The sequence below is a fragment of the Lepisma saccharinum genome, chromosome 9, assembly GCF_977018435.1.
Source record: "Lepisma saccharinum chromosome 9, izLepSacc3.1, whole genome shotgun sequence".
Lineage (NCBI taxonomy): Eukaryota > Metazoa > Arthropoda > Insecta > Zygentoma > Lepismatidae > Lepisma > Lepisma saccharinum.
Genome location: NC_139237.1, coordinates 88386821 through 88404266, shown reverse-complemented (window position 1 = coordinate 88404266; position 17446 = coordinate 88386821). Strand labels below are relative to the sequence as shown.

Genomic DNA, 17446 nt, shown 5'->3' with positions numbered 1-17446 from the left:
TCAATTCATTTATTTGTTTATTTTTTTTTATAAATTTCATATGCAGAACAATGTATCCACTATATACTGCTATTACAAATTATGTTACCATGCTCTTGTTTAATGGAAGGGATTCACAATCGGATATGTCTAAAACGTACGAAAATTTTCTGCCACCGGAAGGGTTCGAACCTACGACCACCAGATTGACAATCCTGAACGGTAGCCACTTTTTTTTTTTTTTTAATATTCTTTATACCACTACCCTACAAGCTTTCGTTCCTTAAACCAGGTAGAAGAACCGCTACACCACGCCTTTACCTTCGAATGAAACAACATTTTTTTTTTAAGTATTCTGTCCCTCCAATATTGTAAATGTCGTTTGGTATACGTGTAGTTGAACTTTTACTTTAATTCTGATTTGCTTTCTTGTAGTATAACCGATATCTTCGAGAAATAATTTTCGAAGTGATTAGAAACGAGAATATTGGTAGTTGTGAAAATGCGAGTTATTTCTTCTAACTTATTATTGTGATTAGACATTATTAATGGGAAATATCTAGAGGCTTGAACGTTACAGGACGATGTTCTTTTCCTGTGACACTGTAACAGACAAAATGCTTGTTTACTGATGCAAGTCTTGTGTCCAGAAAAGTCTTATGAAATGTATTTGCTGTTGCGTAAGGTAACACGAAATAATTACACGTGTGAGAACTAACAAATCTGTGCAACGTTATACGTAAACAGGCGGAAAATTTTATTCATAAAATCATGTCACATTTGACAGTGTTAGTCAAGAGAGACTCGTGGGACACTGTGTTAAGGTGCTGGACTAAATTCTTCTAATTTTTCTTCCTGGAAGAACAACAATTTCTAAGGAAGAGCAACAGTGATGATCTTTCTTATTTCTTTTAAATGCTTACACTTTCCTTTAATTGGTTAAAAATAAATAAGAATATTGCTTGTATTTCTGTCATTGACGTAGACCAGAGAGAGAGACAGACAGACAGACAGATATTACAAAATAGTTCAAATAGTGCGAGCGCCATTAAAAAGTCATGATAATTCTATGTTGGGTATTTAGAATTAGTCATACAATAAAGAACATGTCTAATTGTGAGTTAACAAAAAAACAATAATAAAGAGACATCTGGCATCACGATTGCAGTTCGAAAAAGTCGGGACAGGGATTGAAAGTAACGCACTGTCCTGACTAAATCGGTGAATCGGACCACTGCTAGCCTTGCATCAATTATTATAAAACTAAAACCACCCACTATTGCAGCTTGAAGACTTTTGCGCAAGAAACATATTCATTTATGCAAGAGCAAAATTGAAATTTTTACACATTTCAAAAATCGACGATGTTATTTTCGTATTTATTTATTTATAGGTTCACATTTAAATATTTTTGGGTTCGAGGGGCGAGCATGGCCCACGTGGCCCCTCCCCTGGATACTGACCTTACGTAGACAGTGGAAGAGAAATTTTGGAGAACCCTTCTATTAAATTAAGTATTTACATTTACCTTATGCTCAGATAGGTTAAACCGTTTATTGACAATCTTGAACTTTTCGTTTAATAGATAATAGTTGGTTTTAGACGTCGGGAGAACATTGGTCGAATTTCCTTCTTGCTCTTTTGAGAGAATATATACTTCTACAATAGCAATCGCGTTCGGAAACCGTGAAAAAAAATGACTTGGTTTTCAAAGGCAGACAAGCTTGGTAGTCCAGCTTGCTCGCGATCAAAGTGACTCACTCACGCTATTCAAGGCCGCTTCTTATCGCAAAACACTGTGGTTCTATGCACAGTGTCTGCACCCAGCGCGTTACAAGTGACCAGAGTCGAATTTTAAAGAGAATCTGAAGAATGGTAGATTTCATCAGAGGCGGCTAGGTAGGCACGAGCTCAACATGCAATAGTTTAAGTGATAATTCCTGACAAACAAAAAACCGTATTGAATAATTATTGGCATAGTAATTCGTGTATCCGCTCCTTTTTAACAATGTAAGCTCGAAGACAATCTGTATTCCATTTATTTATATTGGCAACTTGGTCAACCGGAGGTTATTTTATCGCCTTCGATGATCGAATTGTCTGATCGATTATTTTTTGTTTACCCAGGAACATGCCCCATAGGAGATTTCCGAGACCGGGTTACGCTACTCACTCGTAGCTCCCCAATTTCTTCACGATGGTGGGTTGCTACCGGTCTCATACACAGGCCGAGAACCTAGAGAGTGAGCATAGGCGGACTCGAATCCATGCCGTCCTGCAGTCGGAGTCCAAAGCACGGTCACGGAGGAGGACTTTTCTTATCTTACCTTTGGCTAATCGCGACGATGAGGATGAATTATGAATAGAAAAATAAAGAAGGTCACGCACAAAGTAGAGGACGATCTTCAACCTCTTGGGATGACGAGTTCAAGCCCTAAATATGAGGATTTCAACCTTAGACGACCTCAATTTCAAAATTATAAACAAAATGCCTACTTACACTAAACTTCTCATCAAGGCCAAAATAGTTTGTAACTGTGAAACTACCCCTGAATACAAATTGATATTTTTTTCCATGTGAGTAAGAATTCAATGTGTGGCATACAAACATAGATGATACCTTTTGAGAAACAATTAACTGTACCCTGTCCCAGCATCTCTGGAGCAAAGCCGCGCATAGCGGAAGAGAAGTGGGGAGAAGGGATCGAGTGGACAGAGCGAATCAGTGCACGCTGCTGTGAAGGCTGGTAACTGCAGTGGTTTTCCTCCCTCCACGCAATCCCATTCCTCTCACGTGTTCATCGCTGCTCAGGTACTTTTTTTCGTTCACCTGCTCCAGAGATAAGTGGGACAGAGTGTAGTTTGCATACATGTAGCAAGTAAAGAAACTTATCCCAGAATGAAAATTCCACGTAGTTTTAAAACGTTTGTTTAAGCAATGAATGACTGGAAAAGATCACACATAATTCCCTTGCCAAAATCTAGTGGTCGAAAATTAATTTCAAGACATTTCATATCTATTCACCATATTCCAAGTTATAAGGAACTATTTCGTAGATGTTCATGAAACCGTTATAAAATTACAAATAAAATATATCCACAAGCTTAGATATACCAATACGAAGAAATAAATTCAGAGTTAAATTTCAAATGCATGTGTATAAAGTAATTCTAGAAGTACAGAGCTATATCTGAGTATTTAACTTCTTTTTTGCATATAACGTTTACAATATTGAGGCGACAGAATAATTAGGAACTGTAGCTCCAAGAAAACAAAGGGCGTAGTGTATTGGTTAGAGTTCTTGAAAGCATTGCGGTCCCACGTTCGATCCTCCATACTAGATGTTCCTTAAAAAAGAATCCCTTCCATTAAACAAGAGCATGGTAACATAATTTGTAATAGCAGTATATAGTGGATACATTGTTCTGCATATGAAATTTATAAAAAAAAATAAACAAATAAATGAATTGACACACGTTCAACGGGATATTTTTATATATAAGATCGTGAATTATGATACTCTAACGATAATTGTGTACTGCTTCAAAGACATTAACAAATATTAATGAAATAACTATTTATATGTGTGGCAATTCAGGACATGCTAATTTTATCCCTTTTCCCACTTGACTTCAATGCAAGGATACCTCCGCAAATATCGAATGAAAAGTTCTCATCATGTACAATTCTCCATTAAATGTTTTCGCCGAGTCTTACTACTTTCGTTTTCTTTGTTACAAACAATACTTGTTTACACGTTACATGCAGGAGAGTTACAACTACATTTCTCATTGGTCAGCTCCTTCTACCTGGCTTAAACAGCGAAAGCTTGTAGGGTAGTGGCTACCGTTCAGGATTGTCAATCTGATGGTCGCAGGTTCGAACCCTTCCGGTGGTAGAAAATTTTCGTACGTTTTAGACATATCCCATTGTGTTCATTGTCCACGCCGTGTGAAAAGGAATGATTCAGTTTGGAATTAACCATGGGGGAGGGGAAATATTGAATTACAAAATCTCAATTTCAACGAACCGAGAAGTGGAGAAAAATTGAATAATTCTTATAAATATTAAAAATTACGTTCATTTTTTTTAGTGGTGTAATCGCAGGTAAAATCAAAGATCTTACATGGAAGATTTTAATTTGCTCTGAACTCAGCCAAAAGGCATTTCGCACCGATCTAATATATTCTCCAATACATTTCAAAATGTTATTGAATGTTTCATGTCGATAATTTGACCAATGCATCCATTCTTGACGCTCAGACGATATTTTCTGCAACTACCTCTTCTCTCCAGTTCCTTCTCCTTCTTCTCTCCCCTCTTTCTCTTCTGCTTTTATCTCATATCGCCTTCCCTACTTTTCTCGCATCTTATCTCCATCCCACTCTTCTCCACTCCTCTTATCTCCTTTCCTGTCTTAGATTTCCGACTCCACTGCACTCTCTTTTTTCGTTCTTATCTTTTTCTCTCCTTTACTCTACTCTCCACTTCCGTCTTCTCGTCTCCTCCTCTCCTCTCCTCTCCTCTCGTTTTCCTCCTCTTTTCTCTTCTTTGTTCTTTTTTCCTCATCTCTCCTTGAATCTTTTTCCATTCTCCTCACTACATCTCCTCTCCTCGTCTATCCTATCTTTCTTCTCTCCTCTACTTTTCCTCTTCTCCTTTCGCTTTCTCTTTCTCCTCTCCTTTGTAACCTTTCGTTTCCTCTCACCTCTTTTCCTTACTGTAGACTCATCAGAGATGAAATACTAGAAAACCTATTTTTTTCTTTCAGAAAGAATTTTGTCATTTGCGATATAATAGTGATATTTTTAATAATTTTATACAATAATAATTGTTTATATTTCTTTCGCGTATTTTATAAATATCTATTGTGCATGTGGCAACCCTGAAATTGAGCCTAACTCTGCACGCAACCCACCAACGGCTTGTGTAAATTGGGTTGCCTAGTTTAAAATGTCGTTGTCCTAAAACTTTTGAGAGACACTGTACATGGGTACTTTCCTTACCCTCAAAATGTCTAGCCAATTCTCATCTCCACCCATGTACACTAGCATGTGAGGAGTGATGCAGTGTGTCATACCGAACCTTAATTGTGTTTACGTCTGGTGGCGCCCGTTCGTCTGAAATATTTTTGGACTGAAATTGGAGATTTCCTTTCCCTTTCCGTGCTGTTGTCATCGTTGCTAATTATTCAGCACCTTTAGCCACAAGGCTCTATGTCGAATAGTTTCCTAACAATTGTAATTTCAAATGAGGAAGGTTTCATGTGGACACCCTGTATATTAAAAATAACGAATCGACCTTCCGATGGTGTAGTGGTAACTTCGTCGTTTTCAAGTGGTCTCGGGTTCGATACCCTGTGGAGGCACATAGTGGTTCTGATCCCGCTTTAAACTGGATTGGTCCAGTCTCGATTAGCCTATCTGTGCATAAAGTGTACTTAAAACAACAATTCAAATTTTAAAAAATCAAACGAATTTACAGGTAGGATTCTCGGCACACTTTAGGAATAAACCCTATGTAAACAAAAGCACGTGACAAATCGCAGTTTGCCTATTGGTTGATTCTTATACATGCTGTGGACGTGCTTATGACAGAAATTACCAATAACAAGCAACTAAATATACCGACAAGTATAGTTTACATAGACTTTGATCCGAAAATGGTCGATGAAAAAGTTACTAAGATTTAAATATATGACAGTTGCCAAAAATCAACAAACCAAATAACTTTAGATCAGCAACGACGCGCAAGAATATTAGTGTCCAAAGGACAATCTCTGAAGAACCGAAAATCTACAGGTTAGTCCATAACCACCTTTTAGAGTTGCGTCATATACTAGAAATGGCGTCATAACTTAAGACGATTAAATTTTAATTCTAGCATTTCAATGTCAAACTGGGTAATTTTGTGAAAGCGTAACAAGACACTGACGTATACTTATATTTACCAACCATATGGCAAGGTTGGTCAGAATGCTCACAATGTACACTCAGCGGCAAAAAAATCGGACACCTATAGATCCCGAAAAGCTCGCTTGCCTGCAAGGCGTTGTGTATGTTGGCTAACTATACGGCGGTGATAGAAGTTGCCATTGAAAATTTGCCACTCATAGCCGTAGAGGCAGACAACACACACAACCCCTTGGAGGGAAGCGAGCATTTCGGGTTTATTGCCGCTGACTGTACAATAAACAATTTCATTTCAGAAAAACCCTCTTCGAGATGAAGACTGTGAGAAGATTCGTCGCCTGAGAAACAGTTCTCCTCCGTGGCTTCAGGACAGGATAAAGTAAGCGATCACATTTTCTTACGCCTTCTTTAATAGGGGTTGCTATATCGAACAATGCATGATTCTTCTCTTACACACTAGGGCGGCGCCACCTGCTGGGCGAAGATTGGCTTAGCTCTCCTGCTCACACCCGAATAGCCTGAATCATAGGCGCCGACTCCATGGGGCTTGGGGGCTCGAGCCCCCCCCAATGTTAACGATGTGGGGTCAGAGCCCCCAAATAATTTTGCTTTAGAGGATCTAATGTATTATTTTGCTTCTCTTGTAAAGTTTACTCAGAATTGTGCCACATGAACTTAACTTTAAATACACATTTGAAATGTTCTAGACCATCAGTTTGGGTGGCTGAGACCGCTAAACCATCAACTTTGAGGGGGCTGAGACCGCTAAACCATCAACTTTGGGGGTGCGCTATGACCAGAGACAGCAAAACACATAACTTATTACTATATACTAAGTATGTAATTATGAGTATTGTTAAAATTTTTACTAAAAAGTGTTTCGAAAGACGATGTGCATGAACTAGGGTAGTGGATGAGACTTTTGGGCTATAAATGGCTCTAACATGACATTCAGAACGAGATCATTAATATATTAGGGAGATCTGTTTTGCACTCCGTGGTAGCAGATATTAAAAGTCGGGAATATTTTGCTTTTATGATTGACGAAACTTGTGAAATATCCATTCGTGGACAATATTAATATTCTGCCTTAGAACTGTGAATAAAAATTTTGATATTTTTGAGGAATTCATGGGCTTTTACGTGATTCCGAACACTGAGATCAAAACTTAAAAAAGGGAAAGAGTGAGTCATTCATTGATTTATTTCAGTGATCAGAGCCCCCCCAATAATTTTGACAATTCGGCGCGCCTGAGCCTGATGGAAGCAGTAGAGGTACACACAGGGGAAATAGAAAAATAGTGTTATTAGAGAAAAGGATAGAGAGTATGAGAGAGAGAGAGAGAGATTGATGGAGAAACCAAGGAAGAAAGAGAAAAAAGAAGGAAAGACGAAGCGTCAGAGATAAGCAGGCCCGTACCCAGGGGAGGGGCCATGGGGGCCATTTGCCCCCACCTCGAGCCATGAAATTTTTAAATGTGAACCTATAAGAAGCTACGAAAATAACATCGACGATTTTTCAAACTTGTAAAGATTTGAATTTTGTTCTTGCACGAATTAATGTATTTGTTGTGTAGCGAGGCAGTCTCTAGAAGTCTGTAGTCTGCGATATTGGGTACTTTTAGTTTTATAACCATTGATGCAAGGCTACCAGCAGTGGCGACGATTTCATGGACGTTGGGGGGGAGGGGGGTCCCCCACTATTTCCACTTTTCCTTCTGTACTATGGCTTCTTAATGCTAAGCCATGTCTAACCAGACCCGGTGGAGGCACATAGTGATTCGTATCCTACTTTACACTGTAGGTCCTGTCCCAATTAGTCTATCTGTGCATAAAAGTGAACCTAACACACAAACTTAAACTCGTCTACTAAGAAAAAGCAAATTGTCCTTGGACCCCAGTTTTGGCACCCAATCGCCGCTGCTGGCTACCAGCTGTCTCTCTCTCCTTTTTTAGGTTAACCATAGCCCACTACGATCCTTCGTAAGGGACTATGGGTTAACTCACATTTAGAATCCTTCATTGTAATAATAATTGCTAAGGCGTATCATTTAATATACAAATATATTTTTTTCTAAACATAGAATTATCGTGGCTGTTCAATGGTTCTGATATAAGAAAATAAAGGAAATTTGATAATGTTTTTAATTTGCGAACCTCAGAACTATCCGAATACTTCTGACCAGTATCGGCTATTTGGTGCCAAAACTGGAGAAGGGGGAAAGGTCAGTTATTTTCTCTTTGTAAGCAAACATTAAGAGGCCATACTACGGGGCAAAGGTTGTAAAAAATAGCCCAAATAGCCACCACTGTATATATAGAAGTGTGACTCGGTTATTAACTTGGGGATCGTTAGTCACAAGGGATGTAGCAAATTATGTAAAGCGAGATGTTTTCATTTCGTAACTTAATTGGCCTATTCTGTCAAGAAGAGGAATGCCAGAGCGAAGCTCTCTCCACACTTACTGTGACACGATCGTGACTGACAGCATCTTTTATAATGTGTCGCCCCAGTCGAATTAGTCCATGTTACCATTTGTAAAGCAGGAAATCAACATCTGCGCGAGCTTACATTATCTGTGACTTGCACAAGATTAAGAATGTTCGAGAATTAATCTGCGTTTCTTAAAAACAACAAAACTAATAATTATGTAAACGTTTTTGGCATTTGAAAAATATATTAGGAAGGTATGTTATTTACAACTTTGATTATCTTATGTAAATTTTGTAAAATTCTAAATTGCATGATGTAATTATGTAAATCCATAGTTACATGTAAATATCGACCAAGTTTCCTTGTTTCTTTGTAAATAACTGTGTAGTATAAAAGGAAGCCGGTTCTCTGTATATTTCGGCTTTCTTACCTTATTGCTGGTATCACAAGTTTACCTTGTAGGGAGAAATACCCGGTCTTCGGACGCTGCAATTTTGTTTGGGCTAGTTTCTCATAACCTGCTGCTTTGGCTCTAGTTGCTTGCGATACCAAAGCAATTGTGAATAATCTTGGAAGGGTTACCCGTTTCAGATTTGCCATCAAATCTGCGTCAGTTAACCTAAATCTAAGTTTGCCAGGGATTAAGTATCATTGTACATTGTGCATTATTGATAATAAACCAATCTTTATTGGAAGGAAGTTCCATACGTTTTCATTACTAAAAAACTTAAGAAAGGTATAATATCCGACACCAGTGACCAAGTCAAGGGCTACAATTTAGGTACCCAATTAAGCTATCTGAGAAGTCCGATCCAGGGTAACTTAGTAACCAGACCTACGCCCTAGAAGGCCAGTGTAGGTGCGTGTCAACCATGCGGGACGTTTTATACTGTCTCTCACCTCTCAACGAGAAGTCAAAGCCTGTATCCTTCATGGAAAGTCCCCAGAGGATGTGAGACCGGGATTACATACTTAGTGGTATGCAAAAGAATAATCCTATCCTCTTTGGTATGCAGCATTGTCGTCGAATGAGCGGGTCGTTGGTCAGTGTGTAGAGGTGGAAAATTAGAGCTTTACCAGATTTTGCTCGGTATAACTCTTCAATATATACGGATCTGGCTCCTCCCTCAAAATAATCCTGGGTACGGGCCTGGCTCAATGGGATGGAAGAAGAGAAAAATGTAGAGGAGCAAAGGAAGAAATAAAGATAATAGAAAGACATAGACATAAAGAAACCAGAAGATAAACAGAGGATTAGTGATAGAGAGACAGAGAGGGGGAGAGAGAGGGAGAAGAAAGAAGAGAGATGTTATCTGTCAAAAAACTAAACTATTACCTTCCGGTTCTAAGTACCGTAAAACATTGGTTCTAAGGTAGATCACCAAATCTTATGTTAACATTTATCTGCTTATGCTAATTTAGAAACATTTAGTGTACTTATGTGTGGCCGCGGTGGCTCAGTCGGTAACGCGTCTGACTACCATGCTAAAGGTCCCGGGTTCGATCCCCGGCCGGTTCAAATCCGGGAACTTTTCTAACGGTGAAAGCGGCCCCGGCGCCTACCCAGCGTCGAATAACATGGGTACCTGGGGGAAACCCTGGGGGGTAAAGGCGGTCAGGGGCGTGATGCTGATCACATCACCCCCACTCACGACCGGATCAAGAAAGTGTGGGGCGTTACCCCCACACCCCCTATACGCCTTCATGGCGTGGTGCTATGCACAGGGGAACACTTTACTTTTTTAGTGTACTTATATTCTAAGAAAACCGAAACTGATACACAAAATGAGCTGTCGAACCAGTAACAACCGAAAACGTGACCAAGTTCAACCTTAATGTCCATCTTATCTTGCTACAAGTTTCTTGTGAACACTTTAATACATGTAAAATATCAGCACTATGTCACGAAAACTATAGTGCAAACCGTCTACTGCGTCTTGGATAGGTGAAGTTTGTCAGTTGCAGAATGGTGTCCTTTAATGAGCAATTCTACATACTTTTTGGCAGGGAAATCTTTCATGACCGGACCATTAATGGACAAGAATGATTTTTCAATTGTGTTTCTTACATAGTTTAGAAATGCTCTCAATGATTTCAATTCCATTTTCTTTGAGGCGGATAAAAACATCCCTGAGAGGGATTAAAAATAAGTTTATTTTGCCGGAGATATAATTGCTTGTAGAAGGGCGGGGGGGGGGGGGACCTTTGACAGCCGAATGGCCGATTTTTAAAACATTTTCCTCTCCATTCGGAAAACCTCTTGGATATTCCAAAATATGAAAAATTACATACGCTTAGAATTCCTTCTAGAGCATTGACGTGAATTTTCATGTAGTTTTCTTTCACTGTTGTCTAGATATTATCAATAGTTTCGTGATTACGTAAGTCTATTAAACTATTGATAATATCTAGATAACATTGAAAGAAAACTACACGAAAATTCACGTCAATGGTTTAAAAGGGGTTCTAAAAGAAAAAAAAAAGCAAAGTGCTTCCCTGTGCTTTGCACCATGCCATGAAGGCGTATAGGGGTGAAGGGTTAGGGCTCCACACTTTCTTGATCTCGGCCGAGCGGGGGGTGATGTGATCAGCCACCACGCCCCTGGCCTATAACCCCCAGAGTTTCCTACATGTACCCACTTTATAAGACGCTGAGTCGACGCCGGAGCCGCTTGAACAGGTTGAAAAAGTCCCGGTTCTCCCCTTACGCGGATCGAACCCGGGTCTCTCCCATGGTAGTCAGACGCCCTAACGACTGAGCTACTCTAAGCGTATGTAATGTTTCATATTTTGGAATATCACAGCGGTTTTTCGAATGGAGAGGAATTTTTTTTTTTTAAAAAAAACACCCATTCGGCTGCCACCAGACGAGCCTTAATTCGCACGCTGTACATAGAAACAGAAAAGACAGAGATAATGAGAGAAAGAGAGAGAGAGAAATAAAGGGTAAGAGAGAGGGAAATAAAGGATAAGAGAGAGAGAGAGAGAAAATATAGAGGGACAAGATAGAAAGAGAGAGACAGTAGCCATATCTACCGAACGAGAGATCACTCAAACAATTCGTTCATTGAACAAATTTATTTTACTTCTCCCTTTTTGCCACTTTTGTCTAATGACGAAAATGAGGATGAGTGATGATATGATGAAATTGATGTAGGTATACTCACAAACAACACCCATGCCCAATCCGGGATTTGAATCCAGAATCCCCGGTCTCGTAGAGCGTTGTGCTAACCACTCCACCAAGAAGGCCGAACAGAAATTCACTGACAACCACACTGTTTAAATCAGACATTTTCTAGGAAAGTGTAACGATCAAGACACGTTGCAAAAGGAAAATTGTATCTTACCGAAAGTAAGATTGAAGCGCATAATACTTTTTGATTTGAATTCTATTTGAGATCAAGTTTCGGCCTATAACACAATCATCTGTATCACGGCTTACTTATTCACAAGTTTTTACCCCTGTAATTCACTTCTCTTTAAATATTCTGTCTTATTTTAAGTCTTTGTATGCTGCTCTTTTAGACTACAAACATTTTAACGGTTTTTGGCACTTTTAAAGGAAACAGGCAACTTCGCTAAAAATTACAAAACAGCACCATCTGTGTATTTCCACCTGAAATAGCTTTTCCATGAATCGAAAATCTAATAATATTACAGAACTCGAGAATATTGTTAATTTAATAACCCAGTCAATTGCTGTTGCTCTCAATCGTGTGAAGCTCACATGGTGTTTACAAAACAATGCGAATATTACTGAAATCGTCTGAGATTCAGTTGTCAGGAAGGGAGAATGTCTGTTTCCCACAGCCCTTATGAGCCGTGTGTGAACACAGGAAAATGGCTATGCATGCATATGGAAGAGTGGCTCTTACTGAAGAGTTCTTTGCAAGCACAGTGCCGCTTCTGTGACCGAGAATCTTGAGTGGTTGATTCCAATCTGATCCGAGTTCGAGTCATCAATTTCATCTAATCATCTTATATTCATCGTCACGATTTACTGAAAGAGGCAGTAAAGCTACACATACGGATGAAGATCAAATTTTCATCCAGGGTAGGTGGATTTTTAGTACCCCCCCCCCCCAATGTATTTCTACCCTGCCACGTCCTAACTTTCCACCCTGGTCTCCCTGCAATAAAATGAAACATGATAATGTTGTATATTTACTGTTTTAACGGGGGAAATTATAGCCTTATTCTTTATATGCAGTTAGTATTACTGTTAAAGTAAACGTAGGCCTATACATTTAATATCAACACAATGACTTCAAAATATCATAACTCTGTTAGCTTGAATTTAGACATGATTTTGCAATATGCAACAGTAGCTTCAATTAATTTTTGTCTACATAAATCTTTTAAAAGAAATAGCCACGTTTTTATACTCAGAAATAAGGTTTTGGTGCTTTCAATGGGGGAACCCCTGTTTGCGCCCCCGAGGACAGCACCAGGACAGTCGCTCGGCCTTTTAGCCGCCCCTGCGCAAGTAACAAAAGCATAACAGCATTTGTAAGGTCAGCTCACTTTCTGTAGTTCTAAGAAAGTTCCTTAGGATTAAGCATTTTAGAGTGCGCGTCAAATCTAGCGTAAGTTGGCCTTGAACGGCTGAACAGCACCAGCGAATCACAGACGAGCGGCGTTGCCGTGCTCTCCTTGACAAGGCGTTTCGCTCAACCACGCTGTCTCTTCTCCGCGTGAGATTTCGACATGGCACCGCTGCAATGTGCTGCTATTGGCTATCGCCATATGCAGGGGATTTGACGCGCACTCTAGATGCAAATTGACTGAAGACTAACTTCCAATGCAGGGTGCCGAAGAAACCAGTCGACTGCAAATACAAGATGAACCACGGCAAGAGAGGAAAGGCCATAATCTTCAACCACGAGAAGTTCGACAACATGGCGGTGAGAAGGGGGTCCAGGGCTGACCGCGAGCTGCTCAAACAACAACTGCAGAGTCTGCATTTTGACGTCAGCATTTATGATGACCTAACCGCGAAGGGCACACGTGAAGTCATCAAGGATGGTATGCGTAGTTTCAACTTAACAGGTTAGGTTAACCGGTAGATGGAGCTTTCACAATGTCCAAGAATTCTAGACAGAAACTATTAACTTTCCTGTGAATGTCGCACTGATACCCTTAGCGTAAGTTGCTGATATTTTTCCCCCATATCTTGTCTAAAATTTTTCCATTCTTCTCTGCCGTAGTGTGTTATTAAGTTAAAGAAACTGAGAGATAAGCACGAAGATCTGCTGTTCAGAAAGATAAATTTGAAACTCGTGACAAGAACAAAAATGTTCGATGCTGAAATCAGATCGTGCAAAATAGATGAAACAATTGCTAATCCTTCTTCTAGTTACTAATTATGCTTGTAAAACGTTACCATTAAGTAACATAATTATTATAAATCTTCTCTAGTCATTTACACTTATCTCCGATGGTGTAGTGGTAACACCATTGCTTTATAATCAAAGGGGTCTCTGCTTCGATCCCGGTGCAGGCTCTCCACTTTAAACTGTAGGTTCAGTCCCGATTAGCCTATCTGTGCATCAAGTGGAGTTATCACAAACTTGAAAACCCTTTACTGGTACCTAGAATTGTTGAACATGGCTTAAATAACTGCAAAGGTTTTAGTGTTAAATACACTGGTTAGATTGTTAGACATTTTACATATGTAAAATCACAATAATTATGAATCTTATTTTCAAATATTTTGGTGAGTTATTTTCTAAACCTACACTCGGATAATGTAATTACTAAATGCAGTAGTTAATTGGAGAGGATGATCTGTTGTAGTTGGAATGTCAAAAATTTAGTTAATCAAAATGATAACTATTAAAGTTTGATATTACCTTAAACGACATTGTACCTACGTAGGTAGTTATCTAATATTCTACTTAGCCAAGATGTAGGTCAAATATACGAATTAATTATAATGGCTAGCCAAAACACTTTGTCAAATGATACCATTAACAAAAACTGTTGCCAAACATTCTAGTTAGCCAAAACAACAGACAAATGTTCCAATTAGCTAAAATGACTGCTAAATGTTATAATTAGATGGAACCACATCTCAAATGTTCTGATTAACTTCGATGACTTTCAAATAGTATTCTAGTGGATATGCTTAATGTTTGTTTCAGTCACAATGGACCAGGCATACTTGGCCACTTTCGACTGCATCCTCATAGTTCTGCTAACGTATGGGGACGAGGAGAAGATATATGCGAGGGACAATCATTATGACTTTCATGAAGTATGGAGTAAATTCATTTCTTCAGAGTGTCCAGCTCTTGCCGGCAAACCAAAGATGTTTCTGGTTGTGGTAAGGGGAAATTCTATCATTTTATGAGACAAATGAATCATTCTTATTTTTTAAAGGTTCTAGCTATGGCTTTTTTGCGGATCTCACCGCACAAGAGGACTAGACATAGGATGAAACATAACTCACACCGAATATAGACGCCAGTGCCTTGTTAGCCTGCAACAACGCCGTTTCCTTAGTGCATTACGGAAATACCACCCTTACACCCAAAATTATTATTTTATATTAGCATAAGATCAGTAGATAGAAATGAAATAAAAATTTGGAAAACTGGTTTAATCCGTTAGTTTCAGTAACGTAGATGTTTTGAATTCGAGAAATTTCAGAATTTCAAATTGTCTACTCCTTGCTGCAGTGAGCAGATACCTTCACAGTGTAGACTGAAGGCCGTGGGCCGGTAGCGCACAAACAAAAGTCTGCGTGCGCTCTGGTTAAAAATGTATACCGCGAGCGCACAAAATCCATGGCAATGTTGCCAGGTTGTGTCAACTGTTTTTGCCTTTCAAGGGACCCCGGCTGGGTTCTTATAAGTTCACATATTATGCATCATATATTATGTGAATGGCTATATTCATAACACCCTATTCCATCTAAATAACCTCACTATCTCATAAAGAATTTGGCCTCGTAAGACGGGCAATGTATCGCTGCAGAAGGAGGGAGACACCAACAGACCCCAGAGACATAGTTGAAGCTAACCTAACCTAACCTAGCCATTACACAATCATATATATGGCAACGCAGCATTGGATGTTATGCGCTCGTGTCACCTTTCATATACCACGAGCGCACACTTTCACATTTTCGTGCACTAGTGGGACTGCACCCAGACTGAAGCTTCATAGAACTCTTTGTAGGTCAAACCGTTCAATGGTTGAGAGACAGGCACACAGATACACACACAGAGAGAAACAGAGATAGAGAGAGAGAGAGAGAGAGAGAGGGGGGGGGGAGGGAGAGATAGAGAGCAAGAGAAAGTTATAAAGGAAAAGAGCTATGAAGAATTTGATACATGTTATTTTGCATTGCAGGGGAGTGCCCCATCGCCATATTGGACTAAGAACGACCCATTGAGAGAATTGACAAAGGCCCCAGTTGGTCCGCAGGAAGACTTCCTATTCGTTTACGGTCCGCCAATGGGTAAGCAGCAGTGTTGTGTTCATGTAGGTTTCAATGTTTCATAAGAGCAAGAAAATTTATCATATTGAGACTGTACAGTCTTAGAAAAAAATACCTGGGCCACGGGACGTAGAATTTCGTAACGTCTTAAGCCTGTTGTTTATGCAACCCAAATAACAAAATATTCGCTTAAGTTTGCCTGGTGATTCTGAGTTCTCGGGAAGGATTGAGCTTTGATAGCATGAGTCACATGACTCGTGCCCCAGCCACAACAAACAGCTGGGTGCTACGATGCCTCCAGAAGAAAATTTCAGGAACTGGTTTCTTGACGAAGCTACTCGTAAGGAAATACTATTCTTTCAAGTGATATTAGAGTCATTGTCAAGAAGGTTCGCTGAAATGATGGTTCTCATCACAGACCACATGCCATACGTTAATTGTTTAAGTCCAGTTCATGCACTGGACCTACAGATTAAAATGGGATCCGAACCAAATGCCTCTCTATTTGGTATTGAATTCGGAAGCCTTTCATTACATGGCGAAGACGTTACCACTACGACATCAGAGAGGCAATGGAACCCCTCGAGAAAGAGATAAGCGAAAATTGCTACGTGACAAACCATATTTGCCCGTATATTTTAAAAATAAGACAATATTTTGTACTGACAGTTTCGAAGCGTGGGAGAGGCATATATTTTTTTGTACCATCGTCCATTTCACGAGTTTATAATTCTTCCTCACCGACACGAGTAACGCGAGTGGTAGAAGAAAAGCGAAGTAAAATAACTGAAATAGAAATAAAAGGAAAAAGCGAAATAAATTTTATTCATAATATTCTGCAGTCACTTGAGTTGTATTCACGGGATGCTATCTTTAAAGAAAGCCGTGGTCTCTTCCTTGTCTTTTTCGCTTCCTTTGTGCTCTTGCTTCCCCCGTCACGATTGGTCTAAAACTAATTAATGCGACGTTAATTAAACAATCCAAACAACGAAACAATGCACAATCAACTGCACAAAACAACATTCCAAATGTTTTCGAATCGGAAAACAATTGAGATGCTGTAAAATGACTTAAGATGCAGTAATAAAGTGGGAATTCGGTACCGTATAGAATTAAATCGGTAGAGATGTTCGATTTGATTGGATGTTTGTTATTTAGATTTGCTATTCTTTCACTTTTGGCAAATAGCGACGATGAAGATGAGTGATGCTGTGATGAAATTGATGAAGGGACACTTACCAAGGACACCCACGCCCAAGTCGAGATTCTAACCAGGGACCCATGGCATCGTAGCGCGCTGTGCTAACCACTCCTCCCTGGAGTGGACATTATAGCATATTTTGTGTGCTCAATTGGGATCAATCAATGGAATGAATAGGCATATTATATGATTAATAAATTCATATCATAATACCACGTCATATTATTCGGCACGAAGTAACATCAGAGACATTCAATCTTGCATTTTTGCCTTTCAACTAATTCTTTGAATTCAGGTTAAACACAACAATAAGATAAATTATGAAGCAAATGATAGTTATTACGAATTACCTGACAGAAACAACATTAAGCAGGCTCGGTGGTCAAGCTCATTAAGTGATTGACATTTGATATCGTCGCCAAAGTTCCCGGGTTTGAGTACCGCCCTTGTCGGGGGTGTTTGACTATTTCGT

The 17446-nt window shown here is 39.4% G+C and overlaps 1 protein-coding gene across 1 annotated transcript in view; it reads left to right on the top strand.

The window, feature by feature from the left end:
• LOC145992814 (caspase-1-like) overlaps positions 1–17446 on the top strand; it is a 29115-nt gene that overhangs the window by 5851 nt on the left and 5818 nt on the right. The window contains exons 3-6 of the mRNA XM_083129202.1: positions 6189–6271; positions 13137–13354; positions 14473–14654; positions 15686–15794. Coding sequence (XP_082985328.1) covers positions 6189–6271; positions 13137–13354; positions 14473–14654; positions 15686–15794 — 592 coding nt within the window. The remainder of the gene's footprint in view (positions 1–6188; positions 6272–13136; positions 13355–14472; positions 14655–15685; positions 15795–17446) is intronic.